General features: G+C 36.6%; 1 protein-coding gene across 2 annotated transcripts in view; it reads right to left on the reverse strand.

The window, feature by feature from the left end:
- Positions 1-1,143: 1,143 nt before the first annotated feature.
- The window catches only part of GDAP2 (ganglioside induced differentiation associated protein 2), a 79,784-nt gene continuing 61,394 nt past the window's right edge, over positions 1,144-19,533 (reverse strand). For both annotated transcript variants that reach the window (XM_007169312.2, XM_057553328.1), the window contains exons 13-14: positions 12,324-12,467; positions 1,144-8,156 (exon numbers count right to left, since the gene is read on the reverse strand). In XM_007169312.2, the coding sequence (XP_007169374.1) occupies positions 8,109-8,156; positions 12,324-12,467 (192 nt within the window). In that variant the 3' untranslated portion in view covers positions 1,144-8,108. The remainder of the gene's footprint in view (positions 8,157-12,323; positions 12,468-19,533) is intronic.

A 19,533-nucleotide genomic window follows, 5' to 3' on the forward strand; every position in this document is an offset into this window, starting at 1 on the left:
ATGATGACTGATAACCTCTGCTGTTAATTCCCGAACTTGGTCCTCCCGTGGAACTTGGCTAAGCTAAGTGCAACACAAATAAAAAATAAATGATGAAAAAAATAAACCCTACTTTGGAGGACATAAGAGGGAATGTGAAAGTCAAGCAACTGTGCAAACATAATTAAACCAAAGGGCTCTAGCTACAGATGGCAAGGTCATCCTCAAAGTACCTACAATTCCCATGATCTGGCTATGAGTCCAAGCTGCCTTAACCTGCCTGGGCCTCCATTTCTTCATCAGTAAAATGACAGGGTTCAGTGGTTCTCCACTGTTGGAGAACCAATGCCCCCTTTCATAATAAATTTTAACACCTACTTTATTATAAGAAATACAATTCATAGAAAACATAACCCACCTTATTTTAAAAAAACAATGTTATAATTCATAATTAGCATTTCAAAATGAAAATGCCAGACACGTCTGAACTAGAAGACATAATTAAACAGTCAAATTCTTTATATACCTACTTATAAAGAATAAATTTGGATTTTAAAGAACCAAAATATCAGAGGGCATTATATCCAAATAATAAAAGAAAAGTTAACCAGTCTTAAAATGAATAAGAGAAAGAGAAAAATAACTTGAACTGAAGTAGGGCTCACAACCCAAATCAAATAACAGACTGCTACAATGGAGAAAATCAGGTAGAACTGAGCCGTATCTATTATGTGAAGCCAGAAAAATTTTCTTACGCTGTGATATGGGATAGGCAGTGAATAACACAGAAAACATATCTTTTATCTTGATAACTCACATGTATGGAGAGGCATGCATTCATTGAACTTAAAAGATCTTGCTGGGGCTTCCCTGGTGGCACAGTAGTTAAGAATCTGCTTGCCAATGCAGGGGACATGGGTTCGAGCCCTGGTCCGGGAAGATCCCCAATGCCGCGGAGCAACTAAGCCCGTGCGCCACAACTACTGAGCCTGCACTCTAGAGCCTGCGAGCCACAACTACTGAAGCCCGCACACCTAGAGCTCGTGCTCTGCAACGAGAAGCCACCGCAATGAGAAGCCCGTGCACTAAAATGAAGAGTAGCCCCCGCTCACCGCAACTAGAGAAAGCCCACGTGCAGCAACAAAGACCCAACGCAGCCAAAAATAAATAAATAAAATAAATAAATTTATTGCTGATGGCAGAAAGAGGCTGGAGTGGAAAAAGAATCAATAATTTCCACAACGTAGATTATTATCATGCTTCTACATAAGATGGCATAAAGGGAAGTATTTTTACAACAGATTTTAATAAAATTCAATGACAGCCTCACATTTCATGTGTCTCCACTACTCTAATAATTTCTGCAAATGTTTTAGTAAGTAGGGAAAGAATTTAAATTTGCTACATACTATCTTCGTTAATAAATGAGTTCCTCTTACAACTCCCTCCTGGTATTTTCTCCCAACACCTAATTAGAAAAAAGCTAAACAATAAATAAAAATTTAAAAAACCCAGCCAACAGGTATGCATGTTCATTTTTCAAAAGTCCAGATTTTTTTTAACAGAAAACTAGGAAATGATACACTTCTAGAAACTATTTTAAAGGACAGTTAGAACAATTTTTAAAAATATGTTTCACAGGTGAAAATTAAGATGTTCGCATATTATTTCTCAGACTATCAAGGAATATCAGGATAATACTGGTGGGGGGAAAATCATTTTTCTGCAAAAAAGCTATATTGAGATTCAGTGAGAATCTCATGCTACCATTAGTTATAGATCTTAAATGTGCAAGAGAACAATAATGCACAAGTGGAGCCTAATGGTCCTAGTATCTCTTCACTGGACCACAACCTAGCATGATAGCCTTTAAAAGAAATCTACATTTATTCTGTGTCAATTTGATTATATCAGCACATCACACAATCGTTAAAAGGAACCTTAGTCATTTCCCCTCCAGGGAAACATCATTAATTTTATAACAAAAATTTTGAGAAAATACAATTTAACATTAAATAACTTTTTAAATAAGGAACTTAAGTTGATGTTCTATATTAGATTACTTTTTATAAGGGCATGAGCTTTGGAGTCAGACTTGGATTTGAACCCGTCCTATAACTCAATATATAAGATAACATATATAAAGAGTTTAGCAAAGTTGAAGGCACATAGTAAGTCCTCAAATGGTAGTTATTATTATTTCTAATCAAAGCTATGGTAGCTACCATTTATAAACACTTACTATGCATGCTTTACTAACATGACTGCATTTATTTCTCTTAATTATTCAATGAGTATTATTATCCCTGAATAACACCTGAAAACAGTGAGGTTCAGAAAATGTTGAGAAACATGCCTGAACCCAGGTGTGTCAGAAGCCAAAGGACCAATGCTGTTAAACACCATGAAAAATCCTTGTTGGGAGGGAGAGAGAGAGAGAGAAGGAGAAAGGGGAATTAAGAGCCTGTGTATGTGTTTGTGGGATGGGAGATCCATGAGTTTACTATGAGAATTAGACATTTTTCATGTTGATGAAAATTCTAAAAAATTAATATTCATGTTCTGAATTATCTGGATAACTACCTTAAAACCAAATATTGCCAGAATGTTTCAGTGACTAGGTCTGCATTTGTCTTTACTTGAAAGTTAAAGCCGGGTTCTGCTTTAGTTGTGGAAAGCTTATGGAGAACAGAGAATAACTTAATATAAGGGAAATGATGCATTCAAGCTAGATGAAGACCAAATAACATCACTACATGCTAAACAAATGTAAGTAATAGTTTGAACAGAGAGAAAGAGTGGGAGAACTGAGTTACCACATAGCACATGGTAGTAGGTGCATGCTAAACACAGAAGAGCCTGTATTACAGTACTCAGTACCGTAATCATGTTACTGCTTCATTTTGGCAAAACATCATGATCCATCGTACTTAGTTACTGTTATTCTAAACTGTATTAGTTTTATAGTTTTGCTTGTGTCTGATCTGTAAACTTCTTTTGGTTTTATAGTTGTGCGAGAGCTATAAGCATAAGGCATTTACATGTAGCTTTATGTTCATATGTAGTTAGGTAACATTATAATAAACAAAACCTGAGGAGCTAAGAGAATTTTTCCATATTAAAAGGGGATGTGCATTATTCAAGTTTGAGAAACACTGGTCTATACTGCGCTGCTTGTGTGTTTGGGCTTCAGCAGCACTTAACCTCTATCACCACCTACCTCACAGGATTTGTAAGAGGATTAAATGAGATGAGGAATGTGTGAGTGCTTGGCCCACAGAAGGAATTACACTGATAGTTCTGTCTGCTTTACTGGAAACAAGGAAAATATGGAAGCTAAATATGGTCTTAGGCTCTTTTACTCTAAGTGTGGTCTTGGAACCAAGAGTATTGATATTACCTAAGAGCTTGTTAGAAACGGAGAATTGGGGACTTCCCTGGAGGTCCAGTGGTTAAGACTCCACGCTTCCAATGCAGGGGGCGTGGGTTCGATCCCTGGTCAGGGAACTAAGGTCCCGCATGCCTTGTGGCATGGCCCCCCAACAAAAAAAAAAAAAAAAAAAAGAAAGAAACTGAGAGTCCCAGGCTCCACCCCGACCTACTGTATCAGAATCTGCATTTGAACATATTCCCAGCTGATTTAATATATGCACATTAAAGTTTGAGAAGCCCTAGTCTAGGTCTCCATAGAGATGGTTGACAAAATTCACTGCATTTTGAACTGCTCTGTAGGCTAATTTTGGTGGTTAGAGAAATGCTGGGTGTAAATGGCTAAAAAAGACTGTTCTATCCTGGGGTTCAATATAAACATTACCATTTTACTAACCGGTTCTTAATGGCTGTATGTGTATAGGGTGGGACTCTCTTTAAAAGGGATCTAACTTCTAATTCAGAAAGAACAAAGTATATTTTTAAGTGCAAAATATTCATAAAAACTTTCTGAATTTTGAATAAACAAGTTTTAAGAGCACATCAATCAAAACTTTGTTAGGTCTCTTTTGCCCAATTGCAAAACTTTGTTAGGTCTCCTTTGCCCAATAGCAATTAAAATCATTTACATATGTTAAGCTCTTATTTAAATATTTTGGTCCACAACATCTGGTTTGACAAAGTCTTGGCTCAGTTTATGATGATTGTGTGCTTATACTAACAAAACACATTACCAAACAAAAATATGATTGTGTATACAAAATGTATAGTGTTAAATGTTCAACAAAAATAGTAGATCACATTCACCACTTACGATTTTGTCAGTGTGATTCACCTAGAGAATATCTCTGCTTTTCTTCTTGAACTCAGAGGCCCTAAACATTTAAGTCATGTTGTATTTACTTAAAAAGATTCAAAGATACTGTTCTTGGAAGCATAGAAAACAAAGTTAACAACTAATATCCAAGAGAGCCACTAATATTTAAAATGACCTTGATATCATCTGTTCAAGGGTGATTTTGGTAGAATCAAAGCTTAAACTAGGCTATTTATTGTTTTATGTTCTCTACTTATGGGCCATTTAAACCACATCCAAAGAATGAAAAGCAAAGCAGATTACTGTGTGTAAACATAAACATGTATGTAAATATGTATACATATACGTATATATGGTTAGACCTACTAGGCAATCCTTATAATCTCTGGGTTTATGATACGATTTAGATTACAGGTAGAACCCTCCTCTACCCTTCATGGTCTCAGGAAATAGCAAACCAAGAGTCCATCCCATAGCGTGAAGTATATTAGCGCCAGTACAGGTGAAACACTCTAGTGCATGTTGATTATGGTGACCATAACTTAAGAGAACCACAATCTGAACCTCACTGGCTAACTCCAATATTAGAGGTCTACATGCTATCTTGCAGTCCTTTCGGTCCTTATTACAGTCAATCCCTGTTCCTAGAACCATACAATTCTTCTCTTTCCAGTACTTCAAATGCCAATCATTTCTGTTCATATATTAAGCAATTTAAACTCTATATACATACATACACAATGTACCAGGGGAAACACAAAGAGTGAGTTTTAGCTTCTAACTACATTTTCTTGCTTTCCTATGAACTGCTGCAAAGAAAAGATTAAACCATTACCTACAGTTTGAATTTATTAAACAATATCTAGGCAAACAGAAGACAGGCAGAAATAGGCAAGCCACATTTTTCTAATACAGTGATTACACTCATCTCTCTCTAGAAATAGGAGATATTTTAATCATTTTAAACTTCAGATATTTGATCAAAAATCTACATCCATTTATGCTACCAAAAATCCTGTTAATTAGTCTCAAACTACTGCAGATGGATTACTTTGCAAAAAATAAATATAATAGAGCACCAGCTGATGAAATAAGATATATATTAAAGAAAAGAAGATCTTTAAAATATGAACCACTTGGTCTCTAAGGTTTAAGAGTCTAATAAATACTGAGTTTTTTTCAAGAGGTCATTTTTGCTATCAAGAAATAATGAAATAAATATAGATTAATTAAGAATCCAAATATATGCTGAAGCAAGAAACATACTTGTTTTATAATTCACATTATGCCTTGCAAGAACTAATTAATGAATTAAATTAATATTTTGTAAGTAGTTTCTTCCTCAATTCAACTAGCATTTGGCATGACCAAAGTCTAACTAAATTAAGGACTTGAGGGTGCTCTGAATTAACATCAGATGCTAGTGGTCATCTCCACCCCTTTATCCTCCCTCTAATGTGTCCTTGAAGGTGGCATGTGTTACCCAGGCTATCCAACCTTCTGACAAAGGCAGATATATAGTGAACATTACTTTATCATTTCAATATCAAGGTCACTATGTTCCCCTCCTACGACTTAGTACGTTGAAAGACCTTCATTACATAACACTTCAGACAGCTATAAAAGCATGAACTTGGTCCCATACCAAATTCAGTTTCACTGAGCAGAGCAACCTTATCTTTAGTCACCATTAAATTATAAAATGCAATTGATATGTACATAGTCCCATACCACCTTTATACCCTAGGACAGCAATTGAACATTCTTGCTTGTGTTACTAATCATTAATATACTGCTGCGAATATACCAAAGGGACATTCTTTCAAAATTATTGCCTATAAGAAATTGTAAAATTTGCTCCCTTTCAAATAGTAAAGTAGCTTGCACCCTCTATTATCTATAGAGAAAATGATTCAGGCCAGATGCCAATGTGAGGTAGCCAAGTCCAGCTTTAACAGAGAAAAGATGGCATATTTCTACAACTGCTCCTAGTGAAACGACACCTCATATATACTGGAGAAGATGAAGCTAATTTTTCAGATTTCTAAAGGTCAAGGCTCAAGGGATGAAAGGAGTACTGTCTGAGATGAAGCTTAATACCAGACATTTGACTGGCTGTCTAGACCTGATGACCTAGGGAACATAACAGGAAGTCCTTAACAAGTAAGTATATGTAAGGAACAAGTGGTTTTGATTTCTGGCACAAAGCAAATGTGTCCATTACATGCAAAAGATAAGACTGCTTATCTGAGAAATGTAAAGCCCCTTCTTGCTTATATGGGAAAATAGAGGATGGGGTTGCAACAACTATGGGCGGGGGGGTTCTCTGGAATAAATGAAGAAATATGTTTCTTTTATCTCCACTGAAGAATTAATTTGGACATAGGGGAGTGGGACCCTTGGAAGCACCAATCCTGAGCACATTAGAACAGAAGAGTTCTACTTTTTCTTCTCCGAACTGCCAGTGTACATGATGGGGTGAGAGAGATGGGGAGTGAATGTAGGAATCAAAAGGAATATGAAGAAACCCTGATGGAAATGATAATGGTTTGACCTTAATTCAAGAAGTAGTGTTTAAAACGGCTAACATATGTCTCTTGTTAAAGTGTAGCACTGAAAGAGGAGTAGGACAGAAGACATTCTGGACAAAGTAGGAAGAAGGTCCTAAGGGTTGGCATTTTGCACTAACAGCTGTTGTCCCAAGAAAACGGAAATCACTCAAAAGGTGCCAAAGACAAGAGGAGTGCCTTGTCGCACTCCCTCAAGGATACTTGCTATCATTTAAAAACTAACTAAAGACACCCCACCACACAAACTCTCCTAGCATTCTTCATCCAAAGATGTCAAAAGCCCTTTCTAAATGTTATCCTTATGATACCTCTGTGAGGTAGGTAGCATAATTCTAATTTTTATTCAAGCTAAGGCACAAATAGAGCCTGAGTTGCAAAAGTGGTCTGGAATTTTGTTCACTGCAACACACTTCCTTCATTTTGATGTAGGCAACTCAAGACACACTGCTAGGAAATGTCCTTAGAGAAAGCAGACCTAAGAGCCAAACAAAATCATTCATGACTCTGGGAAAGCGGCACTCTCTCTAACACTCACTGATGGCGTCTTAGGAGACGCCTTCCACTTAAGAGTACTAATATGTGCAGTCCTGTTGAATAAGGAGACCAAACCATCTATGATGATAGGAAAAAGGCTGAAGAAACAGTCTTCTTGTTTTCCCCCACTGTTGAGACCAGAACAGTGACAATCTTAAATCATACCATCTAAGGAACTTTAGTCCTTAAGTCTCGGTCTTAACTGGTGTGGTAAAATTCTAAGACCTATATTTTGCTAACGATTTTGACGTTTTTGATCAGATACATTTCTACATCCTTGATCCCAGACAATTCTCTTTTATCATAACTGAATTATCTGTATAAAACGTAATGCCAGGGTCTGAAGCAAACAAGGCATCCATTCAGCATACATTGGTTCCATATATTTTGAGAAACACTTGAGTACACAAAGAAAGCGTGCAATGTTAAAGAGATGATGTGAACAATATTGTGGCTTGTCTAATGGAGAATCCAGTGTCCTTTCAGGAGACTGAAGATACTCAAAAGTTGCTCCCCAATTTCTATTAACAACCCTCGAAAAGTGAACATTTTCATTTGATACAAATATACAAATTTAAAATAAGTGCACAGTTCAGAATGGCCTACCATTTTCAGATTGCTTGTGTGCCAGAAAATATACAGTCAATAAAAAAATACCAGAGAGGTGGGGACAAAAGGCTCTCTGGAGCTGTACAGCAAAAATGAATATCACTTCAATAGGTAGTGATCTCTGGAGAAAGTGGTGTCCTTAGAAACCAGCAGCACTGAAAGATAGCAGATCACAAATCTGGTGATGGGGGATAAGATGTATAATAAGGCCCATTTTCCTGCAGAAAGAAAAAAAGACAAGAACATTAAATAATAAGATCAGTGTAATTGGGAATGTAAAAGAAAGGGATTTAGAGCCAATGATCTAACGTATGGAAAATGTCTAGCACATGCCTGGCCGTGAGCAGGCCCTCAAGCCAACAGAGCAGTTCCACTGGAGTCAGTCAGAGTTGGTATAATGTAGGCAGAGGTAATCAGGATGATGATATTTAAAAATATCACCATTTATTGAACATTCTATATGCCAGACACTTAATCAGCACTTTTCTTTCATTATCCTTTTATATCCTCACAACATAATGCCACGAAGTAGGTAACATCCTCATTTTACAGAACAGGAAACTAAGGATCACACAGATGGCATAACTCACCTTAGGTCACCAAGCCGGCAACCAGGAGAGCCTGAATTTTAAATCCATGTCTATCCAAATCTAAAGCCCAGATTATTATTATTATTATTTTTTAAACATCTTTATTGGAGTATAATTGCTTTACAATGGTGTGTTAGTTTCTGCTTTATAACAAAGTGAATTTTTTGTTAGGCTGTGTTGTCTTGCTGTGTGCCCAATCTTTGAGTTATGAAACAAAAATCATCATCAAGGAATTTAATAATTACAACTGTGTTGGCAGAAATGAGTCTTCTCCATGACATGCCTGCGTGGCGAGGCTTTTAACAATGACAGTTTTTAGGGCGTTCAAGATCAAGGTGGAGAATTGAATGCTAGAACTTTAATGTCAAATGTAGAAAGCAATAAATCAGTGTAAGGAAATTTTTTGACCTTATTTTGGCTAACTTTATCTTATAAAAGTCAAGACAGTTAGCTTTATGGTAGATAGACCCTAAATTACATTTATGAGACTTAAGATTCATTTCTTGTTACTTAGGAAAGTATTTCTTTGACAAGTAACTTGTTTTTCAGTAAACCATAAACAAAAAATGTTTAATATGAATGTAAGATAATAGTTAGATATGGAGAATGAAAGGTAGGATGAAAACAGCGTTGCTTTAGGGTATATTTACATTATAGTTATGGAGCATTAAATCCATCCAGTCTTGAACGTAATAGGCAGTTAAATGTTATTTGAGTGACTAAGTGAATCAAAAGCTCTGCCATTCTTCAGAGCAGATGCTCTGGAGGAGAAATTGATCCTGGGACCATAACCAGGAAAACAAGAGAATATCTAGGAAAACTTACTTTCTTCTTCTTTTTTCTTTTTTTTCTTTTTTTAACTTTCTGATTATAAATCTGATCAGGTTAAAAAAAAATTCAGTAGAAACAAATCCAAAGATTGGCTACATTTTAGGATACTTGACAAAAATTAATGAAAAATTTTTTTTTGTATTTTAGAATTTCCTACCAGGATCTGTTATACTAATCACTCCAGTATCCTCAATATGCATAGAAGCTATGCTTAAGAAACATGCCTGAAGAGAGAAATCTATCCTGAAGTTCAACTGAAAAGAAATGGTTCACGATCCATCTTTAAGATTTCTCCATTCCATTCCACTACGGTATTTTTCTAGGCTTCCTGTATCTACATTAAATTGTGATAAAGTAAGAAGGGAAAATCTAATTCTTAATGCTATGAAATAAAGCTTTTATATTAGTCTCACACTGTGGAAGAGACTGCCGAGCAATCGAATACTTTCTCTATTTCTAGAAACAATCACAGAACTTTGAAGAATTGTTACCAGGTAAATCTCTACACTCTCTTCTTTGACTATAAGAATGCTGACTAGCTCCCTTTCTGAAATGGTCTCAGTACCATTTTGATCTAGATAGATAAAAATTACCTTCTAATTACCGTCAAAGGTTCCTTTTAATCCTATAAAATTTATGTCACTAAGTCACATAAGACCCAGAAAAATAGAAGCTCAATGCCAGCAACCAACCACATCATACCTTCACCAAGTAAAGGACCTACTATGGGCAAAGCACACTTGAATACGATAATAAAACTGACCGACTCTACACTCGTTTCCTTTTCTCTAATCGTATTTTTAATTCTTTCTAGCAAAGGAAAACTTTTCTTTACAAGGTACTAGTCAACCACATTCTAGCCTTTCACCTCAGTGTCCCGTGGGGCACCTCAAACCTAGTGTGTCACAAACTGAACAGACCACCTGTCTGTTTTCTCCAAGCCCCCCCCAGTGCTCTTCCTCCAAATTGCCTCTCTGGGATGGTGGCGACACCATTCTCCAAGTCTCCCAAAGCAGAAACTTTGTTAGTCACCTCAGGCTTCTTTCCTCCTTCATTCCTCCCAATGGCTGGCTGCTCAGTCACCATAATGCTGTGGATTCTATTCCCTAAAACGTCTACTTCTAACTATCTCTAAGATCTTCAAACCCTTGCCATTACCACTACCACTGCCTGGCTCTAGTCTCATTTCTCCTCTGGCTTTCTCTGACAGCCTCTTATCTGTCTCCTTGCCTACAGTTTCACCCTTGTCTGTTCCCTCTCTGCACTGTTTCTTTAGCCATCTTTCTAAACAGGAAAACAATGGCAGTTCTCCCTTGCTCAACACTCCCCACCAACTACGAAAGAGCCAAAGTACCGCAGCATAATGTGCAAAGCTGCAGTGTATCTAGGGATCTGCCCTCTGCCTGCCCTTTCCACATCATCTCCTGACACCTTCTTCTGTTTCTTCCCTCTTTTTATTCCTCTCTTTGGCCTTTATATATAGATGGCCTGATATCTCAGTTTTAGAAAGCTCTAAAACAGGTACAGAAAGGTGATCCAGTGACCTAAGTGTTAGATTGTAGGTTATTTTATTTCATTTTGATTAATCACATTATTAATTAGGCCTGTATTTGATATACAAAATACTAAAAAAAAACACTAAAAACACATACACACAGAACAAAAAAACAAAACCAAGCTTGAGTGTGGTGTTGATATTTAATGAAAGCCTTTGCTTTGTAGGCCGTTAAGTATATAGAAAACGTGTTGGCTTAAAAACTGGTCTTTTGGGTTTCCTAACCAGTACATCCTAACTTATATATTTCTACACCAGAAAATAAATGATAAATCTAGACATTAGCTTTGAATCATCATTCCAAGTTTTTGGTATCAAAATGTCTTTCAGTGCCTTCCACATTTCCAGCTATCCATTTTTTTTTAAATACTAAGAAGAGTGATATATAGTTCAAAAAATAATAAGGCCATTTTCTGCTCTAGCAATCTGCAAGAAATAAAACCGGATGCTCTTTTTTCTGCCTCCATATATTCAACAATCCTTGTATTTATGATCCAGCGACTCCAATTACAAATCCTCTTTGTGCAAAAGCAAAACATGACATTTTGTTAACCATTAGAACACATTAAATACTTTGCTTTTCACATAAAGGGTAACAGAAATCATAACTGAAGTTGTAGAAACATTAGAAAGAAAATGTCTTGTAGGATATTTACTTTACTATACATATGTTGTACAATAATTAAGGAAGAGTAATTCATTTTAAGCTTAATATAACCTGCAAATATATTCTCTGATTCATGCATAAAAATATGCAATCAGCAATAATTAAATAAGTCAATTGATAACCTTTTGGCCAAGCGTGTTACTTACTTCTCTCTGTTTTTAACTACTAAAGTGATAGCGTGAATAAGTACAATGGAATAGAGCTTTGATGAAATTCTAGAGTAGTCCCTTCTTAGTGTTTAATAGATTCATAAATGTATCTGTAAGGAATAATGTATTGGTTGTCACTTATACAAACTTTTAGCAAAATGAAACTTCTCATAGTGTAAAGACTAGGATAGGCGACCTGGCTTACAATTAACGCTGAAAATGTCGGACACCAACAGATTCTTCTGGCTGTATTTATGTAGATGAAAAGCCATTCAGTCTTAACAAAATTAGGGAGAGGTGTGTCTCAAAGGTGGTGGAAAACTGACAGCACAAGCAAGGATTGGCTATAAACCTACAGCAGAAATATTTCCCATTGAAAAGTTTACTGGGGGAAAGGCGCCCCCCTTAGAACCAAGCATTTTCCTAAAGTTACCACAGGAAAAGAATGTCAAACGATACTATCAAGTTTATTAAAAGACATTAATTGCATTATTATCATCTCACAATGAAAAGATGACGTGCTCAGATGCACCTGCACTATAAAATAGTTAAGATAATACAGCAGGTAAGGGAGAATTCCTGGTACTTCTTACCCTGGCATCATATTCAAGGACAAAAGGAGGAAAGTCGATCTGTTCTGGCGAGATGGCAGAAAACAGCTGGTGGAGGCTGTCCACATGGTGGATTTTGTCCTTCAGTCCTGAGACAGAAAAGGTGGTAAAAAACCATGTTGATACCTGATTAATAGAAGAAAAAAAATAATTTAAGCCAGTGGCCTGAATTGGAAATACACACATGATTTTGAAAATTTACGCTAGGTAAAAACTATTTCAAAATTGAAATTGATATCAAAAAAATCTTGTAATAAGCAGTGTTTTTCAAAATGCAGGTTGTAGTACATCAGGGGATTATGCAATCAGTTTAGTGGATTGTGAACGGTATTAAAAACAACAAAAAGAAACATGCTAGAGCAACAATGACTAGGGAATGTAGTAAGATGAGCTTTGTCTCATGAAGCTTCAGTTTCTGTTACGTGTCTATGTGCTCCAGTGCATGTCATGTGTCGGGATGTAATATAATATGCTTCTTACTGTGGGCTGTGGTCAAAACCACTGCATTATTGGATGGAAGAACTGATTCACTGGTACTTTGAAAATGGTTAACATCTCCAAATCTCATAAGCTCTTTTCATTACTTCAAATGAGACTGAAAATTTCTGCCAAGTTTTGAGACATTTATTTTTCAGTTGACACTTGGCACGCAGTCTCTTTCTCAGTCAAAGTGAATCTTCTGCAGACGTGGAGTCACCTTTGCTCATTTCACTTCACGATATTGCAATCTTTCTATAAAAGCTAGTCTGCAAAATGTGTTGGTTCCAAAAAAAGAGAGAATTCTTGATAGCAAACAATACTGGCATGAGCTAGGCAATAGCTAGAATTTACAAATTCTTGTTCATCTATCCAAACTGACAATCATAATTAGTCATGTTTACCAACAGCTTATACCAACAGTTCTATGAGGTAGGTACAGTGTTACTGCTATCCTCATTTTATTTAAAGAAGGTAACATATGCATATGAATTCTCAGTGCACTGGCATAGTACATTCCAGTATATAACTGGGTACATTATAAATACAGTACATGCCACTTTGGGCACCTGCCAATCATTTTGTAAATTTCTCTTTGACACCCTATCATGTTTTTCAGTGGTTGCTCCAAACCTTTCACATATTCCTGGTCCCTAATACAACATACTGTCTTCATACCTACTTATGAGAAAAGGCATGGAATAACAGAGACAACATTACACTTACCTCTATCAGAATCTTATCCAAATTTCCAAGACTCGGTAGAGACTCATCTCTACCATTATTTCTCCCTTACAGCTCCAAACAGATTACCCCCTCTACTGAATTCACATAACCTTATGTTTAAATCTCATTTACAGCATTTATCTTACTTCATAGGAATATAAGTAGTTTCTTATATTCACTTCTATAATTTCCCTAGTACTTGGCAGACAATCATAGAATGGTCTAAAGTTTTAGAAGGTACAGACAGACCATGCATTCTCAAGTATTTGAAAAAGAATGAATGAATGAAGATAAAGCCTATTTCATACCGAGTTTCATGGCCTGGGTCACTATTCTATTTCGGCTATACGACCAATGACTGGTATAAGGCCTCAGATACTAACATTACCCTCTGTATCCTCTCATCTTACCAAGCTTATTTGGAGGGTAGTGGAGGGGGCGGGGAGGCACTCAGCGTTTCTAGAACCAAGTGAGTTAATCTAAATCAGATTAGATTGTCACTTAATTACACTCCAATCCCCAGTGTTTTACATCAGTTTTTTTTTTGTTTTCAATGCACAGGCTGTTTTATACCTAATTGATACAAACTTCTGGAAACTAGATTAGGAGCTCTACAACCAGTTAGCTGATAAACTAGTAAGAGCTACGGAGAGACCATGAAGATCTTAGAGATTCTAGGAAGAGTTTAAGAAAATAAAGATTGTAGAGTCAGAACGGAGAAGAACCTTGCGGATGTGTCAGGAGATACACTGTGCCAGGAGTTACACATCTACTGGGAATCTACTATGTGCTAAGCATTGGGCACAGCTGTAGGTGATACAGGGTAACAGTGACCTGGCCATTCCTCTAATGGGGGCTTAGACTCTAGAAAAGGAGCCAGCTTATAAGCATAATAACAACAACTTCCTAAGGCAAAAAGTACTAAATGCAATGAATGGCCCAAAGAAACACATGAATACCTATCACAGGCAAGGAGCTGTGCTACGTGGAAAAAGGTATAAAATTACGGGACTAGAAGGGACTACACAGGGTATCTGTGTTCCACTGTCTCTTACCTCAGGACCTTTTTACATGCTGCTCGTTTAGTCCTGAAACCTTTTTCCTCAATTCTTTGCCTGGCTAAGAATTGTCCTTCAGAGTTCAGGTCAGAACTCACCTCTGTGAGGAAGCTTTCACTGAGTACCTACACTCCAGCCAAAGCTGGAGAAGCATCTTCCCTCTAAGCGTTCTAACAACGCCGTGTTTACTCATATTACTATATAACTGACACTCTGTGTGGTAGTAGCTGATTCTCTCAATAGACTAAATTCCCCCGTGTAGGGATTCTCTTCTTCAATACTATATTTATAGGGATTTATAGGGTCTAACTAATGCTCAACATGAAAAGTAAGCAATTCAACATGTGTTGAGAGAATTAACAAATACTTCTGGACTTATTACTTTAGTACTATTTAGGAATGGTCAAATATTCCTTCATTCTACAAAAACAAGTGGTACTTCAATCTGGGCCTCAGTCTCTTCATCTACAAAACGAGCAAGTTGGACTTCAATGATTTTTAAAGTCCCTCTTAGTTACACAGTTCTATGAAAGGACCCTTGACTATGCTGCATGTACTGACACGGTGAGCTGGTGGTGGTAAATTCAAAGAGAAGACTGGGTTGGGGAAGAATGGGCAGTGATCTTAGGCACACACTCTTTGAAAGACAAACACATTTCTCTGTTGCATTTTCTCCCATTACCTCCTTTACATTCTTTAGGCATGAGCAAGAGAAAATTACTCAAAGTAGACAGAAGTGGAAACCCAGTTAAAAGTTTTCCGTTCAGGGAGACCCAAGAGCATTGTCTTGAGTTATTTTCATTTTATTTTTATATAAGCTCAGCTTTTAATTTTCAATTATTTACAACATAAGTCATAGATATATATTTATTTAGGTAAACTTGCTCTACTCAGTATCTACTATTTTAAAAAACTGAAGAAAATTAAAAATTTGAAAAAAAGGCTGCTATGATATTCTGTGAATGCTAGAAATTCTTTCATCCAATTATTCACAAATGCACGGCCAAGAACATGGGATCACAAGACAACATAAACTAGGAAAAGATTGTTCACACATGTATGCACTTAGGTCATCTACTAGAGCCAGAATCAACAGTGGGTTTAAATACTATTAGTTCATGTTCTATTAGTGAACTTCAAGAAAGAAAAAGAGTAGTGATTTATATGAGCAGTCAACTTATCACATTGGGTGGAGTGCCCTGGAAAAGATCTGAGAAGTATGGAAATCAGAACAGTGATTCTATTGTTTTATTATCCCTTGATTTCATCTCATTATTTTATAATTACAACCACTCCATTTACAGTTTTCGACTTAGTATAAAATAATGGCGGATTTCATTACACATGGGTTTTATTTTCTCAATCCTCCATCATTTTCTCCATCCCAAAATATTATGGAAAGGTAACATAATGGCTTTCACTTTATACATCTGCTCTTCAGCCTCTGCCTACCTGCCATTCGCACTGACTTCTACCTGAAGCAATTCCAATGGTGTGACAACCAAAGCTAGTGGCTCTAACACTGAAATTTCTGGTAATGTCTATCCATTGGTGTCGCAGTGGGGGAAAGATAGCTATTCACTGACTCTCTTGTGTGGGGAAGGAGGGGTTAAAAGTCAGATCTTAGCAAACAGTGGCTATGTATTCTCGTAAGTCTGGTACAGAGGAACACTCTTCGGATAAGTCTGAATTTGTGACAAAAGTAAAAAAAGTTGTTTTTCCATTAAAAAAATTATGAAAATGTTCCAGCATTCACTAAAGTTGAAAGAATTTTACAGGGAACACTGGTATAGAAATCACTCAGATGATCATTAACATTTTCCTTAAGTTTTCTTCATCACACATCTATCCGTTCCTCTATGCATCTATTAACCCATCTTACTTTTTTGCTGCATCTCAAAGTAAACTGCAGACATCAGTAAACGTTCCCCAAATACAGCATTCATATCTTTAACTAGAGTTCAGTGTTTGTTCAGTTTGCTATAAAATTTACATCCCATGAAATACACAGATTTTAAGTGTACTTTTGCTGGTTAGATAAATGTACACACTTGTATTAGCAAAACTCCTACTGAGATACAAAACATTTTCATCACCCCAGAAAGTTCCCTCATGCCCCTCTTCCCAGAGGCAAACACTGTTTTGATTTTTTTTCTACCATGCATTAGTTTTTTTTTTTTTTTTTTTTTTTTTTAATTTTATAGCTACTTTATTTATTTATTTATTTTATTTTTTTGGCTGTGTTGAGTCTTCGGTTCGTGCGAGGGCTTTCTCCAGTTGCGGCAAGCGGGGGCCACTCTTCATTGCGGTGCGGGGACCGCTCTTCATCGCGGTGCGCGGGCCTTTCACTATCGCGGCCCCTCCCGTTGCGGGGCACAGGCTCCAGACGCGCAAGCTCAGTAGCTGTGGCTCACGGGCCCAGCTGCTCCGTGGCATGTGGGATCTTCCCAGACCAGGGCTCGAACCCGTGTCCCCTGCATTAGCAGGCAGATTCTCAACCACTGCGCCACCAGGGAAGCCCCATGCATTAGTTTTGCCTGCTCTAGAATCTCATATAAGTGGAATTATACAGTATGACTCTTTTACGTAAGGCTTCCTTCACTCAGCATAACGTTTTTAAGATTCCTTCATGCTGCTGTGTATATCAGTAGTATCTATGTTCTCTTTTATTGCCAAGAAATATTCCATTACAAGTATACAGCAGAGTTTAATTATTCATAATCCTATTGATGGACACCTTGGCTGGCAGTCACTGGCTGCTATGATTAATGCTGCAGTGAACATTCCTGTAGAAGTCTTTTTATGCTCATATATTTCATTTCACTTGGGTAAATACCTAGTATTGGAACTGCTCAGTCACAGACTAGGTATATATTGAGTTTATAAGAAACTGTCATAACTTTTTTCAAAGTGGTTGCACAAATTCACATTGTGACTTATACTGTAGGAGAATTCCAGTTACTCCACATCATTGGTAATATCTGGTATTGTCAGTTTTTTAAACTTTAGCCATTCTGGTGGCAGTGCAGTGACATCTCATGCATTTTAAAAATAAAGAAAAAAAAACACGTTTTATTAAGATATACCCGACTTACAATAAACTGCACATATTTAAAGGATAAAATTTGTTTAGTTGTGACATTACGTATACACCCATGATACCGTCATCACTATCAAGAAAATGAACACTGGGAGCTCCCCGGTGGCCTAGTGGTTCGGATTCTGGGCTTTCACTGCCGTGGCCTGGGTTCAACCCCTGCTTGGGGAACTGAGACCCCGCAAGCCACGCGGCGCAGCCAACGACAACAACAGCAAAAACAACAAAAAAAGAAAGAAAATGAACATACCCATCACTCCTACAGGTTCTCAAGGTCCTCTGTAACTCCTCCCTCCCGCCCCTCCTCCCTGTCCACAGGTAACCACTGCTCTACTTTCTGTAGAAAAATTATACATTAGTTTGTATTCCCTAGAATTTTATATGAAGGGAATTACATAGTATGGACACTCATCTGTTATGTACACGCTTCTTTTATTCAGCGTAAATATGTTGAGATTCATTTGTGCTGTTGCATGTATCAACGGTTCATTCTTTTTTTATTGCTGAGTAGTATTCTACTGCATGGATATACCACAGTTTGGTTACCAATCCTCTCAGTGATGAGCATATGGGTTGCTTCTAATTTGGGGCTATAACAAATAAAACTGCTATGAGCATTTGTGTACAGGCAATGGATATGCTTTCATTTGTTTTGGGTAAATATCTCTGAGTGGAATGGCTGGATCACACAGTAGGTGTATGTTTAACTCTTTAAACAAGCTGCTAAATTGTGTTCCAAACTTTCTATACTATTTAACGTTCTGATCAGCACTATTTGGGAGTTCCAGTTCTTCCACATTCTCACCAACATTTGATACACAGTCTTTTAAATTTTAGCCATTCTAATAGGAATGTAATATCTCATTTTGGTTTCATTGGTACTTTCCTAATAACTAATTGTGCTGAACATCTTTTCATTTGCTTATTTACCATCTGTATATTTTCTTTGGTGAAGTATTTTGCCCAAATCTTTTGTCCATTTCTAAATTGTTTCCTTATTATTAAGTTTTCAGATTTCTTTATATATTCTAAAGATAAGTCCTTTATCAGATAAATGTTTTATTTACGAAGATTTTCTCTCAGGCTGTGGTTGTGTGGTTGATCTTTTCATTCTCTTAGCTATCTTTAAAAGAGCAGAAGTTTTTAATTTTAATAAAGTTCAATTTCTTTTATGGATTGTGCTTTTGGTGTTGTATCTAAGAAATATTTGCTTTACTCAAGGTCACACAAAGCTTTTTCACCTATACTTTCTTCTAGAAGTTTAAAAAGTTTTGTTTTACATTTAGGTCCTTGATCCATTTATGTGATACAAGATATAGATCAAAGTTCATTTTTTGTTTTGGCATATGGATATCCAATTGGTCCAATATTGTTTGTTGAACAGACTATCCTTTTTCCACTGACCTGACTTTGCACTTTTGTAAAAAATCAGTTATCCATAAATACGTGAATCTATTTCTGGATTCTTAATTCTGCTCCATTGATCTCTTTGTCTATCTTCATGCCAATACCTCACTGTCTTGAGTACTGTAGCTTTAGAATAAGCATTGAAAGCAGGTAGTGTTGGTCCTCCAACTTTGTTCTTCTTTTCCAAAGTTGTTTTGGCTATTTTAGATTCTTTCATTTTAATTGAATTTCTACGGAAAAAACCTTGTTGAAATTTTGATTGGGATTGAATTGAATCTATAGCTTTAGAAAGAACTGACAATTTAACAGTATTCAGTTTTCTAATCCATAAATACAGTATATGTCTTCATTTATTTAGGTCTCCTTTAATTTCTCTCATTAATGTTTTGCAGTATACATAACTTGTACAGTGTATTATACAAGTCTT

This window comes from Balaenoptera acutorostrata, chromosome 1 (assembly GCF_949987535.1).
Source record: "Balaenoptera acutorostrata chromosome 1, mBalAcu1.1, whole genome shotgun sequence".
NCBI lineage: Eukaryota > Metazoa > Chordata > Mammalia > Artiodactyla > Balaenopteridae > Balaenoptera > Balaenoptera acutorostrata.